Source organism: Myotis myotis, unplaced genomic scaffold (genome assembly GCF_014108235.1).
Source record: "Myotis myotis isolate mMyoMyo1 unplaced genomic scaffold, mMyoMyo1.p scaffold_m19_p_3, whole genome shotgun sequence".
Lineage (NCBI taxonomy): Eukaryota > Metazoa > Chordata > Mammalia > Chiroptera > Vespertilionidae > Myotis > Myotis myotis.
In genome coordinates, this window is record NW_023416335.1 from 26860649 (window position 1) to 26873763 (window position 13115).

General features: G+C 54.8%; 1 protein-coding gene across 1 annotated transcript; it reads right to left on the reverse strand.

The window, feature by feature from the left end:
- Positions 1-1313: 1313 nt before the first annotated feature.
- F7 (coagulation factor VII) lies at positions 1314-12772 on the reverse strand. The gene is made up of 8 exons (XM_036302025.1): positions 12678-12772; positions 10265-10425; positions 8821-8845; positions 8629-8742; positions 6914-7054; positions 5888-5997; positions 2998-3121; positions 1314-2402 (listed from the first exon to the last, which is right to left on the reverse strand). The coding sequence occupies exons 1-8, from the start codon at positions 12745-12747 to the stop codon at positions 1807-1809; spliced, it is 1341 nt and encodes a 446-aa protein (XP_036157918.1). The 5' UTR covers positions 12748-12772; the 3' UTR covers positions 1314-1806.
- Positions 12773-13115: the final 343 nt, after the last annotated feature.

Genomic DNA, 13115 nt, shown 5'->3' on the forward strand with positions numbered 1-13115 from the left:
GGACACTCTTGGTGCACCCCCTCGTGGGCTTTGTGCACAGTCTTGTTGTAGCTATGCCTTGGTTGTTGTAGGATCACTGGGAGGAATTGACCTCCAGGGCAATTGGCAGCGAGAATCAGCTGCCCTGATGATGCTCAGCTGTGTAGCAATGCAAGCCGCTGTGGGGCCTGGGCCTTCTCTTGGAAGCTCTGAGTCTATCTGGCCCGGCTGCGGTTAGGTAATTACAGGTTGCAAATGGCCGGGGCATTCATATGCAAAAGCCTCTGCCGAAGCCTGGGCGGGGCGGGGTCTCAAGGAATCAAAGGGCTGAGAAAGCAGGTATGGCGGAGCCTCAGCCCTGCCCTAAGGAGTCGCGAGTCCCAGTGTCCCGGCAATGGCTGCAAGCACCTCTGAGGGAAAGCCGCTCTCAAGCTCGCCCGCTGCCAGACAGTCCAGTATCTCCCCGTATGAGCCCTGGGTCCCCAGAGACTTCCCGGAACCGGATTTCAGAGGCGTCGGGAGCTTGTGTCTCCCTCCGGATTCAAAAAGACAGCCGCGTCCTCAGGTGCCAGATCCTTTCCGCGCGCGCGAGCCCCCGTACCTCTGCACTCCACCTCTGCAGCTCCTCCTGCTCGCAGTGTGCTTTTCTTTCCTTCTAGTTGTAGAATTTACACTCAGCCAGCCCTCCTGTAGTTCTGGATGATGTCCACCTTGTGTTTTTGATGCATTTATCGATTGTTGTGGGAAGCAGCAATTTCCCGGTGTTTATCTATGCCGCCATCTTAGTTTCTCCTATTCTTCCCCACTTGTGACCTGTGTGGCCCAGGGTGTAGTGTGCCCATAATCACCTGAGGGACTTGATAAAAATGTAACTCAGCAGGTCCTACCCCCCTCAAATCCCACTGATCTGGGCAAAACGTGGGAATGTGCACTTTGTGGAGCATCCCCGGTGGTTCTCAGGCAGGTGTCGGCAGGGACGGTCTTTGAGGACTGCCATTGGGCCTTGGTAGGAAGAGAACACCCAGTTGTATAGGATTTTGGCAACTACAGCCTCCAAAATCCATCAGAGAGGCGGTTTAAAAACCCAGCCTCCACCTAAAAGATTCATCTCTGTGATGTTACCCACAGCTTGACAATACACACCAGCATCTCCATGAAAGGAATATAGACCATCCATGAATGGCAGGCTGCCAGAAAGAGTGCAGAGGAGATTCAGCGGTTTGCTGCTCGTGGGCAGAACAGGCAGCAAACAGGGTGGAGCCTTTTATGTAGCCTGTGTTATAGGAAAAGATGCATGTGCAGGACAGATCTGGAGGATATCCACAAAACGAACGGATGATGCTTCCAATTTATTTGAAACAAAGAAGAAATACTTGTATAAGGGAGAAAAATATGAGAGTTAAAGGACAGAGAAAGTAGCACTTGTCACTGAGTGAATCACGCACCGTCTGCCGGGTCCGCAGTGAGACAGCGCAGAGATGCGCCGGTGAGTGCAGGTCACGGCGCCCTGTCCACCACGGCTGAGCTTCCTGTTTCCCTCATCATCGGCCCTGCGCCTCTCATCTCTCTGTTCACTCAGTCTGTCTCTGGGAATCTCTGAGTCTCTCTCCCCGTCTCCTTAGAATCTCTCCCCTTACTTCCTCTCTCCTCACCTCTCAGTCTCTCTCTATCTCTCTTCTCTCTCTCTTTTCTTCTTTGTCTCTCTCTCGGTCTGTTTCTTTCCTCCCTCTCCGCCTCCCCACCCCAATAAGGGCAGAAGCCAGGACAACCCAAGCAACAGCAGCTTTATGTGCCAGGAGCAGGCTCCTCGGAGCCGGCCCTGAGGGGCTAGGGAAGCGGGGCTCGGAGGAAGCCTTCTGAGTGTGTTTCTGCGCTCATGAGCCGGTGGAGCCACTCGATGTACTGGGAGACCCTGGTGTACACCCCGAAGTGGCCTTCGGCTGCACAGCCCAGACCCCAGCTGACGACGCCCGTCAGATACCACGTGCCCTGGAACTTGGTGGCGTGGGGGCCCCCGCTGTCCCCCTTGCAGGCGTCCTTGCTCCCATCTCGGTAGCCGGCACAGAACATGTTTTCCGTGAGCACTGGGGAGCCCGCCTCCTTCTTGGACTGCTCCAGGCAGTCCTGGGTCATCAGCCGGGGCACGTCAATGGCCATGAGCTCCAGGGCCGTGGCGCCCTTCTCCAGGAGCCGGCCCCAGCCGCTCACGGTGGAGAAGCGGATGAAGGCCAGCGTCCTCTCAGAGAAGGCCTTCTCAGGCAGGCAGAGGGGCACCGCATAGTCCGTGAGGGCCACAGGCCTGCTCAGGCGGAGCAGGGCGATGTCGTGGTTCGTCTTGCGTCTGACGTACTTGTCGGGGACAATGATCTGAGCGACTCGCCGTTCCTGCTCATCGCCGTCCTTCTCACTCAGGTCGTGCTCACCTGTGGGGAGACCAGCACCCCTGTACCCCTCCCCCTGCAGCCCGAGGGAAGGCCCCTTTGGGGCAGGAGGGGCCCTGCGTCCAACCCCAAGCTGGTCTGGGCGGCCCCCTGGGCTCCATGCAGAACATGAATTGGGGTGAATATGGAATCTGGGGTGCTGAAGGCACTGAGGAAGGGTGCTGGGCCAGGCAGCTGTGGGCAGGTGGTGAGGACTGCCTGATTCCCCCACTCCAGGCAGGGCCTGGCCCTCCCTGCAGGGGTCTCATTATCCCATAATTCCACCAGGCAGAGCCCCTCCCACCCATGTTGACCCCTGGAGCCCTGGGTGGCTGCATCGCCCTCAGGGCTCTTGGCTCAAGCAAGACAGGGTGGGTACAGCATCATCACCCCCCCCCCCCCGACCCCATGTCTTTATTTGGGGTGGAAAAAAGGCTGAGGGGGATGGTGGCCACAGTGACTCCTTGTGGGCCTCGGGGTTTGTGCAGATGCTACCCACTCCTCTTTTTGGAGAAGTTTATCTGCTTGTGCAAGTTGGAGGATTGATGCCCTGAATCTTAGAACCGGCCGCTCATCAGGAGGTAAAAACAAAACCTACCCACTACCACCGTCAGGTTCTCCAGGCTCTTGATTCCGTCGAAACAGTGGGCGGCGGAGACCACCCAGGTGGTATTGATCAGGGTGCCCCCGCACTGCAGCTCCCCATTCAGGATCAGTGCAGCCTGCCGAGGGCACCACAGACGGTGGAATGTCACCTATTGTCCTTGGGATCCTCTTCCTGGAGACTCACCTTTCCCTGCATCCCCCCGGAATGGGCTGCATTTATTGGAGCGTTTGTCTGTATAGCAGTGTTTCTGAAACCCTGGGAGGCCCGCCAGAGCCCTTCCTGGGCAACGCTGTTCTAGCTTCTCTCCAGCAGGCTGCTCCCCCATCCAGCTGAGGGGAGAGAGAACTCACAGACCCCTCCCTGGCATGGGGATGCTGGTGCTGGACCCCTCTGTGGGCCTCCCTGTACTGTCATCCAGGCTTGATCTGCAAGCTGACTGGCAAAGATCAGGCCAAGCGCTGGCTCCTAGAGCAGGTGCAACAGAGTGACGCACCAGGCACAGCTGTAGGCACACAGTAGGTGCTCAATACATGTCTTCTGTCCTCTTTTCCTTCCTAAAAGCACTGAGGGTGTTGAGTGTGTCCTTGAATGAATCCTGGGTGGAGACATTTTCCCTACAGGATCCTCCCACGATGGGTGGGAAAGGAGTCAAAGTCTGGCCGGGCCTGCGGACAGTGAGGAATTGCAAGGCCAGGGAGGCCTGGCTGAGGGTGAGGCAGATCCGCCTGTGAAGGGTCCTGGTCTGGTGTTCTACAGTCACCGTGTTATTGAGAAGTGTGGTGAAGCCGGATCAGCCGTGGAGGAAAGAGACTGGAAATGGGTCCGTCAGTCTGAAGCTTAATGTCCCGACTTGTGGACGGCAGGACAAAGGGTGCTGGGGAGGTGCCTGTCTCCTCCAAACTATCGGGCCCCTCAGAGAAAAGCCACAGTAAGATGGTCCCACAACAGATGAGAAGAGCTACCTTCGAGCTTTGAGTTCAGGGCGGGGTCACTCCGGTCGCAGACCCCTGAGCATCTAGCCCTGCCCTGGCTGACCGCGAATCTGCGGCTGCAGCTACAAGAGACTGTCTGGGGGTGGTGGTCACAAAATGGATCTGGGTCTCCCAGGCCCAACTCTCAGCTCTGCCGTGGGCAAGGCGCTGCTCTCACTGGGCCTCAGGTTCCTCACCTGTACTGGGTGAGAGTTGCACCTGCCTCTCAGGTGGGATTGTGGGGGTTGAATGATATTGAGAAGCCAGGTCTTGTGGGGTTCGGCACAGGGAGCGCGTGCTGGGAAGCAGTGCCTGCTGCAGTCACCCCAGCAAGCCCCCCTGGGAGCTCCCCACTGTGAATTCACAGAGACCCATACCCGCCAGCTCTGCCTCCATCTTCGAGAGGCTTTGCCACCCAATTACAGGGGCCCTGGTGAACACTTCAGTCCTATTTGGATGTGCCTAACTCAGGTGTTCCTCTGAACGCCAACACCAGGGTTCTGCAAAGCCCAGGAGCGGAGGCCCCACCAGGGCCCCAACTGCTGTGGGAGGTGGGATGGACCCGGGGCGGCCAGGTGGGTGCAACTTCTGAGGCTGGTCTGGAAGGGCCAGATTGCTGGGAAACGAGAGGATTGGAGCTTCCCTGAGCCCGAAGTCAACCCCCTTCACCAGAATGACTGGTGATTCTCCAATTCCCTTTACAAGGTTCTCATTCATTTACTTTTATTTCTAAAAATTCTTGGCTGTTTAACACGGGGGTCCCAGAATGAAAGGATAAAGAGGAGCCACTGATTCGGGCTCAGACCTGAGCTTGCAGGTCTAGAGTGACAGCTCTTCTCACACTTGAGTGCACACATATCCCTGGGCTCTCGTGAAATGCAGGTGCTGGCCCAGGAGGCCTTTGGGCCTGAGACTGCATTTCCAACTGGGACCAGGCTCATAGGCAGCCTTGTGAAGAGAGGCCCTGGAGGGGCCACGGCCCACAGACCTGACCACATGTGGGCGGGTGGGGGGTGAGGGGGTGGGTAGCCACCAGGCCTGTGGGAGGACTTTGTTACAGATAAAAAATCGTACTGTATGATCTCACGTATGTGAAGTCTAAGAAAACAAAACAAATAGATAAAACAGAAACAAACCCATAGATACAGAGAAAAAGCTGATGGTTGCCAAAGAGGAGGGGGTTGAGGGATGATAATTAAAAATATCCTATATAATAAAAGGCTAATATGCAAATAGACCGAACAGCGGAACAACCGGTCGCTACGATGTGCACTGACCACCAGGGGGCAGACGCTCAAAACAGGAGCTGCCCCTGGTGGTCAGTGTGCTCCCACAGGGGGAGCACCACTCAGCCAGAAGCGGCAGCGCTAAGGAACCCTTGGGGGATGTCCACCTGCCAGCTTCATGGGGAGCAGGTCTAAGCCGGCAGGCGGACATCCCCTGCAGGCTGGGCTGAGGGACCGCGCCCAACCCCCCCTCCCCCCCGTGTATGAATGTCATGCACCAGGCCTCTAATATAAAATAAAATTAAAAAAACACAATATCTGGCATACCAAAAAGAAAATCTCAGCTTCCAGAGGCAGACAGTAGATGAAGCTTGGAAGGTGAGAGAGCTGGGTTCAAATCCTGCCTTTGCCATTTATGAGTTGGAGGGCCTCAGTTTCCTCATCTGTAAAAGGGGAGTGAGGCTAGCAGCCCGTGATGAAGCCCTGTGAGACGTCAGCTGGCAGAGGTGCTGCCAGGAGCACTGACATCTGAGATGAATGGAGGCTGTTGTCAACACAGGACTTGGAATGAGAGGAAGCCCACTGAAGCACTGCCATGAGCAGAGTGACTTGGGGCCTGGGGTGTGGCCCTGAGGCTGATCTGCCCACTTTCCCTTCAGTGACCCTGGGGCCCTGAAGCCTTACCTGCCAGGGACACTCCCCTTTGGGACACACCTTGCCACCCACAATTCGGCCATGGGGTTGGCTGTCATTTCTTTTTTCCAGGACAGGTATTTTTCCACATGGATACTCAACTGTATAAAACAAAAGTCAGCAAGATGTGGGGGTTTATGAGGGATGAACGCGCTCATGAGAAGAGGGCTCTGAGCCCTGCAGGTAGTGGCTCCGCCTCTGGCTCCTCCTGGGGCTGTGGGAAGCCTCTGGGTGCAGGGAGGCCCTTGTGGGAGCTGCTGGGTGAGAAGGGCCAGGGGCTGGTTTTGCAGGAATAGAGGGCCCTACTTCTTGAAACTGGGTTCTGCTAATTTTTTTGGGGGGGAAAGATGAGTGCTGCTTGAAGTTCCTAAAAGATGAATGATATTCTGTCTTAAGGCCACCCAGCCTCTCTAACAACTGGGCTGCTATTTTGACCTCACCCTTAGTTTTCGGTCTGCTCCAATAAAGTCCTTGGGCCAGGAAAGAAAGTGTTTAGAGGTGGCAGCTGAATTTTAGGCTGCTTTGACCATGCTGGGGACACTGACTTCTGAAGAGACACAGGGCTTGGGGTGCCCCAGCCTTTGGAATTGCAATCCCATTAGTATGAGGTTGGTTTGAAGACATTGTCCATTTTCCTAAAAGTGCTTTCCTTTAAGAAGAATTTGGAATCTAGAAACGTGCTGTGTAGACACTAGTCACAGTTGGGTGTGGCAGCGTAGATTCCTGCCAGAGGGGACTGGCAGGGGGGCAGGGGGAGCTTTGTTCTGCTCCTGTGGACCCATCTGAGGTGGGCAGGGGGTCCAAAGCCCATTTAGGGAGCTGCTCCCAGGGCTCTGTCCCACCCCCTGTTGCATTGACCTGCCCTTGGGTCAGAGGAGCCAGCCCCACCCTCATTCTCGTCCCTGCCTCCGCAGTGGTCAGCAGGTAGTAGATGCTTGGTGAATGGTATGCCACCCCTTCCCATCTGAAAGTGAAACATCACACAGCCCTTGGAGCAGATCCCCGAGGACCTGTTACCTGTGGGTGCGCAGGACACCTCGTCAGCCTGGAGTGTGTACCCCTCGTGGCACCAGCAGGAGCGCTTGGCCTCCACATGGTTGCTGCAGTACTGGTCACAGCCCCCATTGTCATTCTCACAGATCAGCAGGCTGTTCTTGTCTGAATGCAGAAGGAGACAGCCCGCGAGGGGCCTCTGCTGGTCAGGGAAAGCCAGCCCTGGTGGCCACCCTGCCGTGGGCACGAAGGTGGAGCTCAGCTGCCAACTACAGAGACTGAGCCTGGCACTACCCAACGCTGCAGATTGGCCCAGAAAGGTGGGGCCTGGTGTCCGGGTGCTCCCCCATGTCTGAGCAGCCTAACCAGTGGGGACACAGAACCAGCATGTGGTGGTCTCCACACTACTGCCCCTCCCAGCAGCTGGTGGGCCCGGGAAAAGTAAGAGTCACCTGAGAACAGTACAAGAGCCAAACTCAGTCAGAGACCTGCCAGTACAAGGTCAGAGAAATGAGACTGCTCTACAGCCAGGCCCTGATGCCCAGGGACCGCTGGTCCCAAGAGGCAGAAAAGAGGACCGTTGACCTGACTCTGAAGGACAGCACGCTGCTGTGGGAAACAGTTGTCTTGCTGTGTAAATGCAGGACCTCCCCCCCTCCCCCAACTGGGAAAGTGGGTCCTGTAAGTGAATTCCCACCAGGGCTGCTGGGCATCAAAGGCCAGGCAGACACTAAGGCTCTCTGGCCCCATTTAACTGGCAGGAAGCCTCTTCCTTCACTCTGTCTGGCCTCTGTTCTGCTTAGAGCAGAAGTTGGCTGTGGCCCAGAAGAGCTCCTTCAGGATCACAATGTTCACACCCCAAAAAGAAGCCTGGCCTTTGACCTCAGTCCCTCCCAGGTGATCTCTCCACTCTGATTAAATTGGACACTTCCTTTAATCTGCCTGAAAAGAGTGTTCTTGCCCTGGGCCCCTTGACTCACATGGGATGGTCACACATGAATATCATTCACATGGGGCTTTGGGCCACAGGATCTCAGCTCAGCCTCTGGAGGGGCTGGAGACAGAGGTCAGCCGTGTCTCTGTGACTGAGCTCAGTAAAATCTCTGGACACTGAGGCTTCCTGGGTTGGTGATGCCCATACGTCTTGTCACCCATCAGCCTCAGAGGTGAAAGACTGTCCATATAATTGCCTGGGAGAGGACAACTGGAAGTTTATGCCTGGTCCCTTTGCGGATTTTAGTCTGCATATTTTTGCTATAATAAACTGTAACTGTGAATATATCAGTTTTCAGTGAGTTCTCTGGGTCCTTCCAGAAGATTAGTGAACTTGAGAATGGTCTGGGAGGCCACTGAACTTTGCAATACTTGAATATATGGAAGGTGAAAAAAAAAAATCTTATGCCTTCGTAACAGCAAGTAGGGAAGGTCAGGTTTACCCACCTGTCTTGGTTGGCAGGATATATGGCAGCTGGGCGGAGATGTAGTGATTCTCACCTGTGCCCTTTCCAGATGGATCAGAATTTCCCAGTGCTGGGAGCCCAAAGTTTTTATGTTTCCCAGAAAGGAACAGGGGGGCGTTAAATTTGAGAATTGGCACCTGAGAACCCCAAATCCAAGGTTCTCCGGTTGACAGAAGCCTTCAGAGTCACCTAGATCAACTTCCCACCAGGGCGGAGGGCCAAGCCGTGCCCATCAGCCTCCCACCCGGGACCCTATCTGCAAGATATGGGACTTCTCACTTGTCTCACAGTTCCGGCCCTCAAAGTCTTCAGGGCAGAAGCAGATGTAGGACTGGAGTTGGTCCTCACAGGAGCCTCCATTCTGGCATGGATTTGAGGCACACTGGTCCCCATCTGTGTAGTGAGTCCGTGTTAGTATGTTGAGGAGAAGAGCTTGATGGTGGGGCATAAATGGGCCATTTACCTACTCACCGTTGTAAGAAATCCAGAACTGCGTCTGAGGGAACAAAGAGGAAGCCACATGAGACATATGTTCTCCAGAAGCAGACATTTATGGAATCCATGCAAGGAGCTGATGAACTGGGGTGGGCAGGGGTGGGCTGGGGCTTCTGCCTGGGGCCCTTTGCCATGGGCTCTGGAAGCCAAGCTTTCCTCTGGAGATTAGGTGGGCTCATCTGAGGGGGAAGGTTCTACCCCACCCTAGACGGTTAAGGTCACCAGAGGTCACACATTTCCTTCTCCATGTCAAAATACCCGAGTTTCAGCCCCAACTAGCCCCAGCTCTGCCATGTCCGAGTTGTGAACCTGGGACAGGACACGTATGCACTCTGAGCCTCCATTTCCTCCTCTGAAGATCCACGCACAGGGGCTGACCTGGGAGAAGGCCGGTAATGGGTGTAAAGGCGCTCTAGGAACTGCCAAGGGCCCATCAATAACATTGATATCCTGAGGAATCTTTTGATCAACTGAACTTAAACTCTCAGGGCGGCTATGAGAATAAAACAAGACGAACACTGTTGAAACTGCTTTGAAAAACGAACTGGTACACAGCCATAAAGTATGACAATTTCCAACTTGCACAGAAAGGGTCATGTTAGCCTCTGTCTCAAATAGCCTGGCTTCCTGTTGGGTGTGCGGTGTACTGTGAGTGTGAAATGTATGCCTTTGAGTATGAGGGGAAGCATCCTGTGATTGCCAGCTGAGGTGTGTGTCCTGTGAGCGTAAGGCACATCCTGTGAGTGTGAGGTGTGGTCTTATCTCATCATAACCTGACCCTCACGCCTACTGAAGTGTTTCAGAGGGATGTGATAGATTTTAAATACACTCGTTTAGAAAATGGAAACAGAAATGAAGAGCACTCCATCCTATGGACCAAGGGCAGGTGAGGAAAGCAGTGGTGCCCTGGGTGTGTCCTCACACAAGTTTCTCTGAAGAGGTGCCCACGGGCAGCGTGGCAGGAGAGGCTCGCCCAGGCCACTGTCTCAGACATCTGCTCTGTCAGCAGCATCGCTGTGCAGCAGGGCCAGCTCTGGGGGACTGGACAGGCAAGGGACACACGGCAGGTGTGCTGTTCAAACCATATTTTCAGATGCAACATTGAGGATGCATGGTGTGGCAGAGAGGAGGGTGTCTCTGGACATAGCAGGGAGGTATGGAGCATTGCAGGAGCTCTGACTGAGGAAAGTGAGGTCATTCTTGGGAGGAAAAGTGACCCAGACACGGAGGGGCTGTGCGTGCTGGAGCTGCCTGTGTGTTCCCCTGGGCATGTTGCACTCACAGCCACGGACTGAAGAGAGTTGCTCTCCAAGACATGGGAGCGACCTCTGCTGTCACAGAGCTCCCTGCCTGAAGACTCAGTACAGGGCCCACGTAGCTATCTGGTGGTGCAGAGGGCGCCCCCTAGAGGGGAACTCACCAGCCTCTCTGTGTTCCTGAAGATCTCCCGGGCCTCCTCAAAGGAACACTGCTCCTCCCTGCACTCTCTCTCCAGGGAGCCTGGTCTCAGCTCCTCCAGGAACGAGTTGGCTCGCCTTTGCCTGTGCAGGACGCTTTGGGCTTCCTCCTGGGTGATGAAGACTGAAAAATGGGAGTTCCACAAAACGTTTACAACCAGCCATGCCAAGATGGCCCAGAAACATCCACACTGGTCTCGTCCCCTCAGTAACAGGAGTCAAAGGATTCCTGTGTCCAGGCCTGGCTGAATGTTAGACAGGAGCGCTTTTTCATGGCTGGCTGGTGACAAATTTTATATACAAGGATGAGGCAATATGTTCATTAAATTATAATTTAACACACTGATGCCTTCTGACCTGGTTCCCACGTCTAGGAATTTATCCTATACTCAGAGGCATGCACGAAAATCTAGCCACAGGAGAGCTATTGCTAGTAATCATCTGAAACAACCAGATGATGGCATCCCATGCCTCCAGGAAGCAGAAGCTTAAGAAGATGTGGTATTAAGTGAAAAAGAAGGTAATAAAACAATACCTACTGTATAATGTTTACAAGGAAAAATTTACATATGAGCAAATGTCATTTATTGAAAGAATGTACATAAATTAACCTTGGGGATCCGCAGCTATTCTGTTCCAAAATGTATACGATCCACACGTGTAACGTCTCTAATAAAAATTTGCATCTGCTGTGTCTTGGCACCTAGAGCATTTCCTCAAGAGCTGCTGCATAAATGCGCTGGCGGATCCTCTGGGGGAGGAAGGTCCTACGGGGCATCATGGGCGGGTGGCAGGTGAAGAAGGGCTGGGCGTCTCTTGTCTCCATTTCTCCATTGAAAGCCCACTGGTCCTGTTTACTGCAAGCTGGACCTGTCCTTCCAGCTCCTCTGGAACTCGGGTGACATCCCAAGTGGTCATTTCTCTCCTCTCAGCTAACTCATTGAAACCCTTTGCTCATCTCTGCTTTGCCACCACCAGCTCTCTCTCCCTTCAGGATCACACACTTGAAGCACAATCCCTCACCTTCCACTAAGAGTCCCAGAGGAGAGATGAACTGAGACCCGCTTTGGAGAGGGTTATAGCGTGTGGGAACAGGGGGAGGAGGGGAAGTGCCCGCTCCCGGGCCACCAGGCTGACGGAGACCAGTTTCACCTGTCTGTATTCCTAGGGAATCTACCAGGTTTGGAAGAATTTGAGGGAAAATCAAAGAATGGAGACTCCTGGGATGATTCAACCAGGGCTGAATTGTCCCCATGGAGGGGAGCAACTGTGCCCCAGAAAGCTCTCAGAGACCCGGAGCCAAGTCTGACAAAGGAACACACGACCACTGCAGAGAATTTGGAAAAGACAGACTAGAACAAGGGAGATGAAAGCTACCCACCACCTGCCACTGTTTTCCTGAGCTCAGAAAGGACAAGGCAGCACCGACTTTCGCTGGAGCAGGACCCCGTCTCCTTTGGGCACCTGTAGTCACCGGGGCAGGCGACCACTACTGGGATCCCCGGCTAGTTTCCCACTGTGAGATTTGACTGGGGATTTGAAGAGCAACATGGACCAGATTTTAGAGGACAGTGCAGGCGCCTTGTCTCCACCAGGGCCACCACTCAGTACTGTGAAGTCATAACGAGACGGCTCATAAAGTGTGTCCCCCTGTCTCCCTCTCAGGCCTCTCAGCACCCTTGCGGGGCGGGAGGGTGGCCACAGCCACAGCCACAGCCACAGCCACGGTGGAGGAGCAGCGCAGCCCAGCATCCCCACGCCGTCCCTGGCGCTTGCCAACTGAAAGCCCAGGAAGGCAGAGCAAGAGGGAAGCACACCCCACCCCCAGATTACGTGCTCTTGTCTAGCTGCATGACTGGAGCTGTGCCGCCGGGGACCAGGAACGCGCCACAGGTTCCTAAAAATCTTTGAAAAATAATTCTGCCAAAGCCTGTGCCATCAACAGCATTCTCTCCGCCAACAGCCAGCGAGAACCTACCAGTGGTCGGCAAACTGCGGCTCGCGAGCCACATGCGGCTCTTTGGCCCCTTGAGTGTGGCTCTTCCACAAAATACCGACTTCTGTGCATGGGCCACGAAGTTTCAATCGCACTGTACGTGCGCACCCACACGTGGTATTTTGTGGAAGAGCCACACTCAAGGGGCCAAAGAGCCGCATGTGGCTCGCAACCCGCAGTTTGCCGACCACTGGCCTAGGCTGTTTGCTGTTTGGAAGGAGGGCAGATCACACTCGAGCCAGCAAATGCTCCTGTGAGCAGGAATGTCCCTGTAAACAGGAGTAAGGGCGAGGTTTGGGAGGCTTGGCTGCCAACAGCTGGGCTGCCCTCACAGGTCCCCTAAGGAAACCTCCACCCACCCTCTCCAGCACCCACCATACCTGCAGCCAGAGACCCCTGCAGACCCAGCAGAAAGCAGAGGAGGGCCAGCCCACCAGGCTGGGCAGACATGGCGAGGTCCACGGTGTCCTTCCCTGTCTGTTGACATTCTGGTGGGGGAGGTGAGCAAAGTTCTCAAATTACCCCGAGGGAGGGGGGAGGGAGGCCTAGCTTCCCAAGCCCTCGGTGCCAAAGGCCGCTGGAGGGGGGATCAGGAGTGGAAGGACCGGGCCTGAGCCCAGGACGCCGGGTCCAGGAATCCAGGCCCAGGTAGCATGGCTGAGTCTTTGAAGCAGAGGTTCGTTCTTCGAAATGGAGGCGTTAGGATATGCATCTGGCACAGGCATCTCCAAAGCAGTTTAGGATTTTGAAGCCCATAGATCTATCACGGCAACTGGGAAAACAGAGTTAAACTGCACTGAAAAGCCACAGCCCACAGT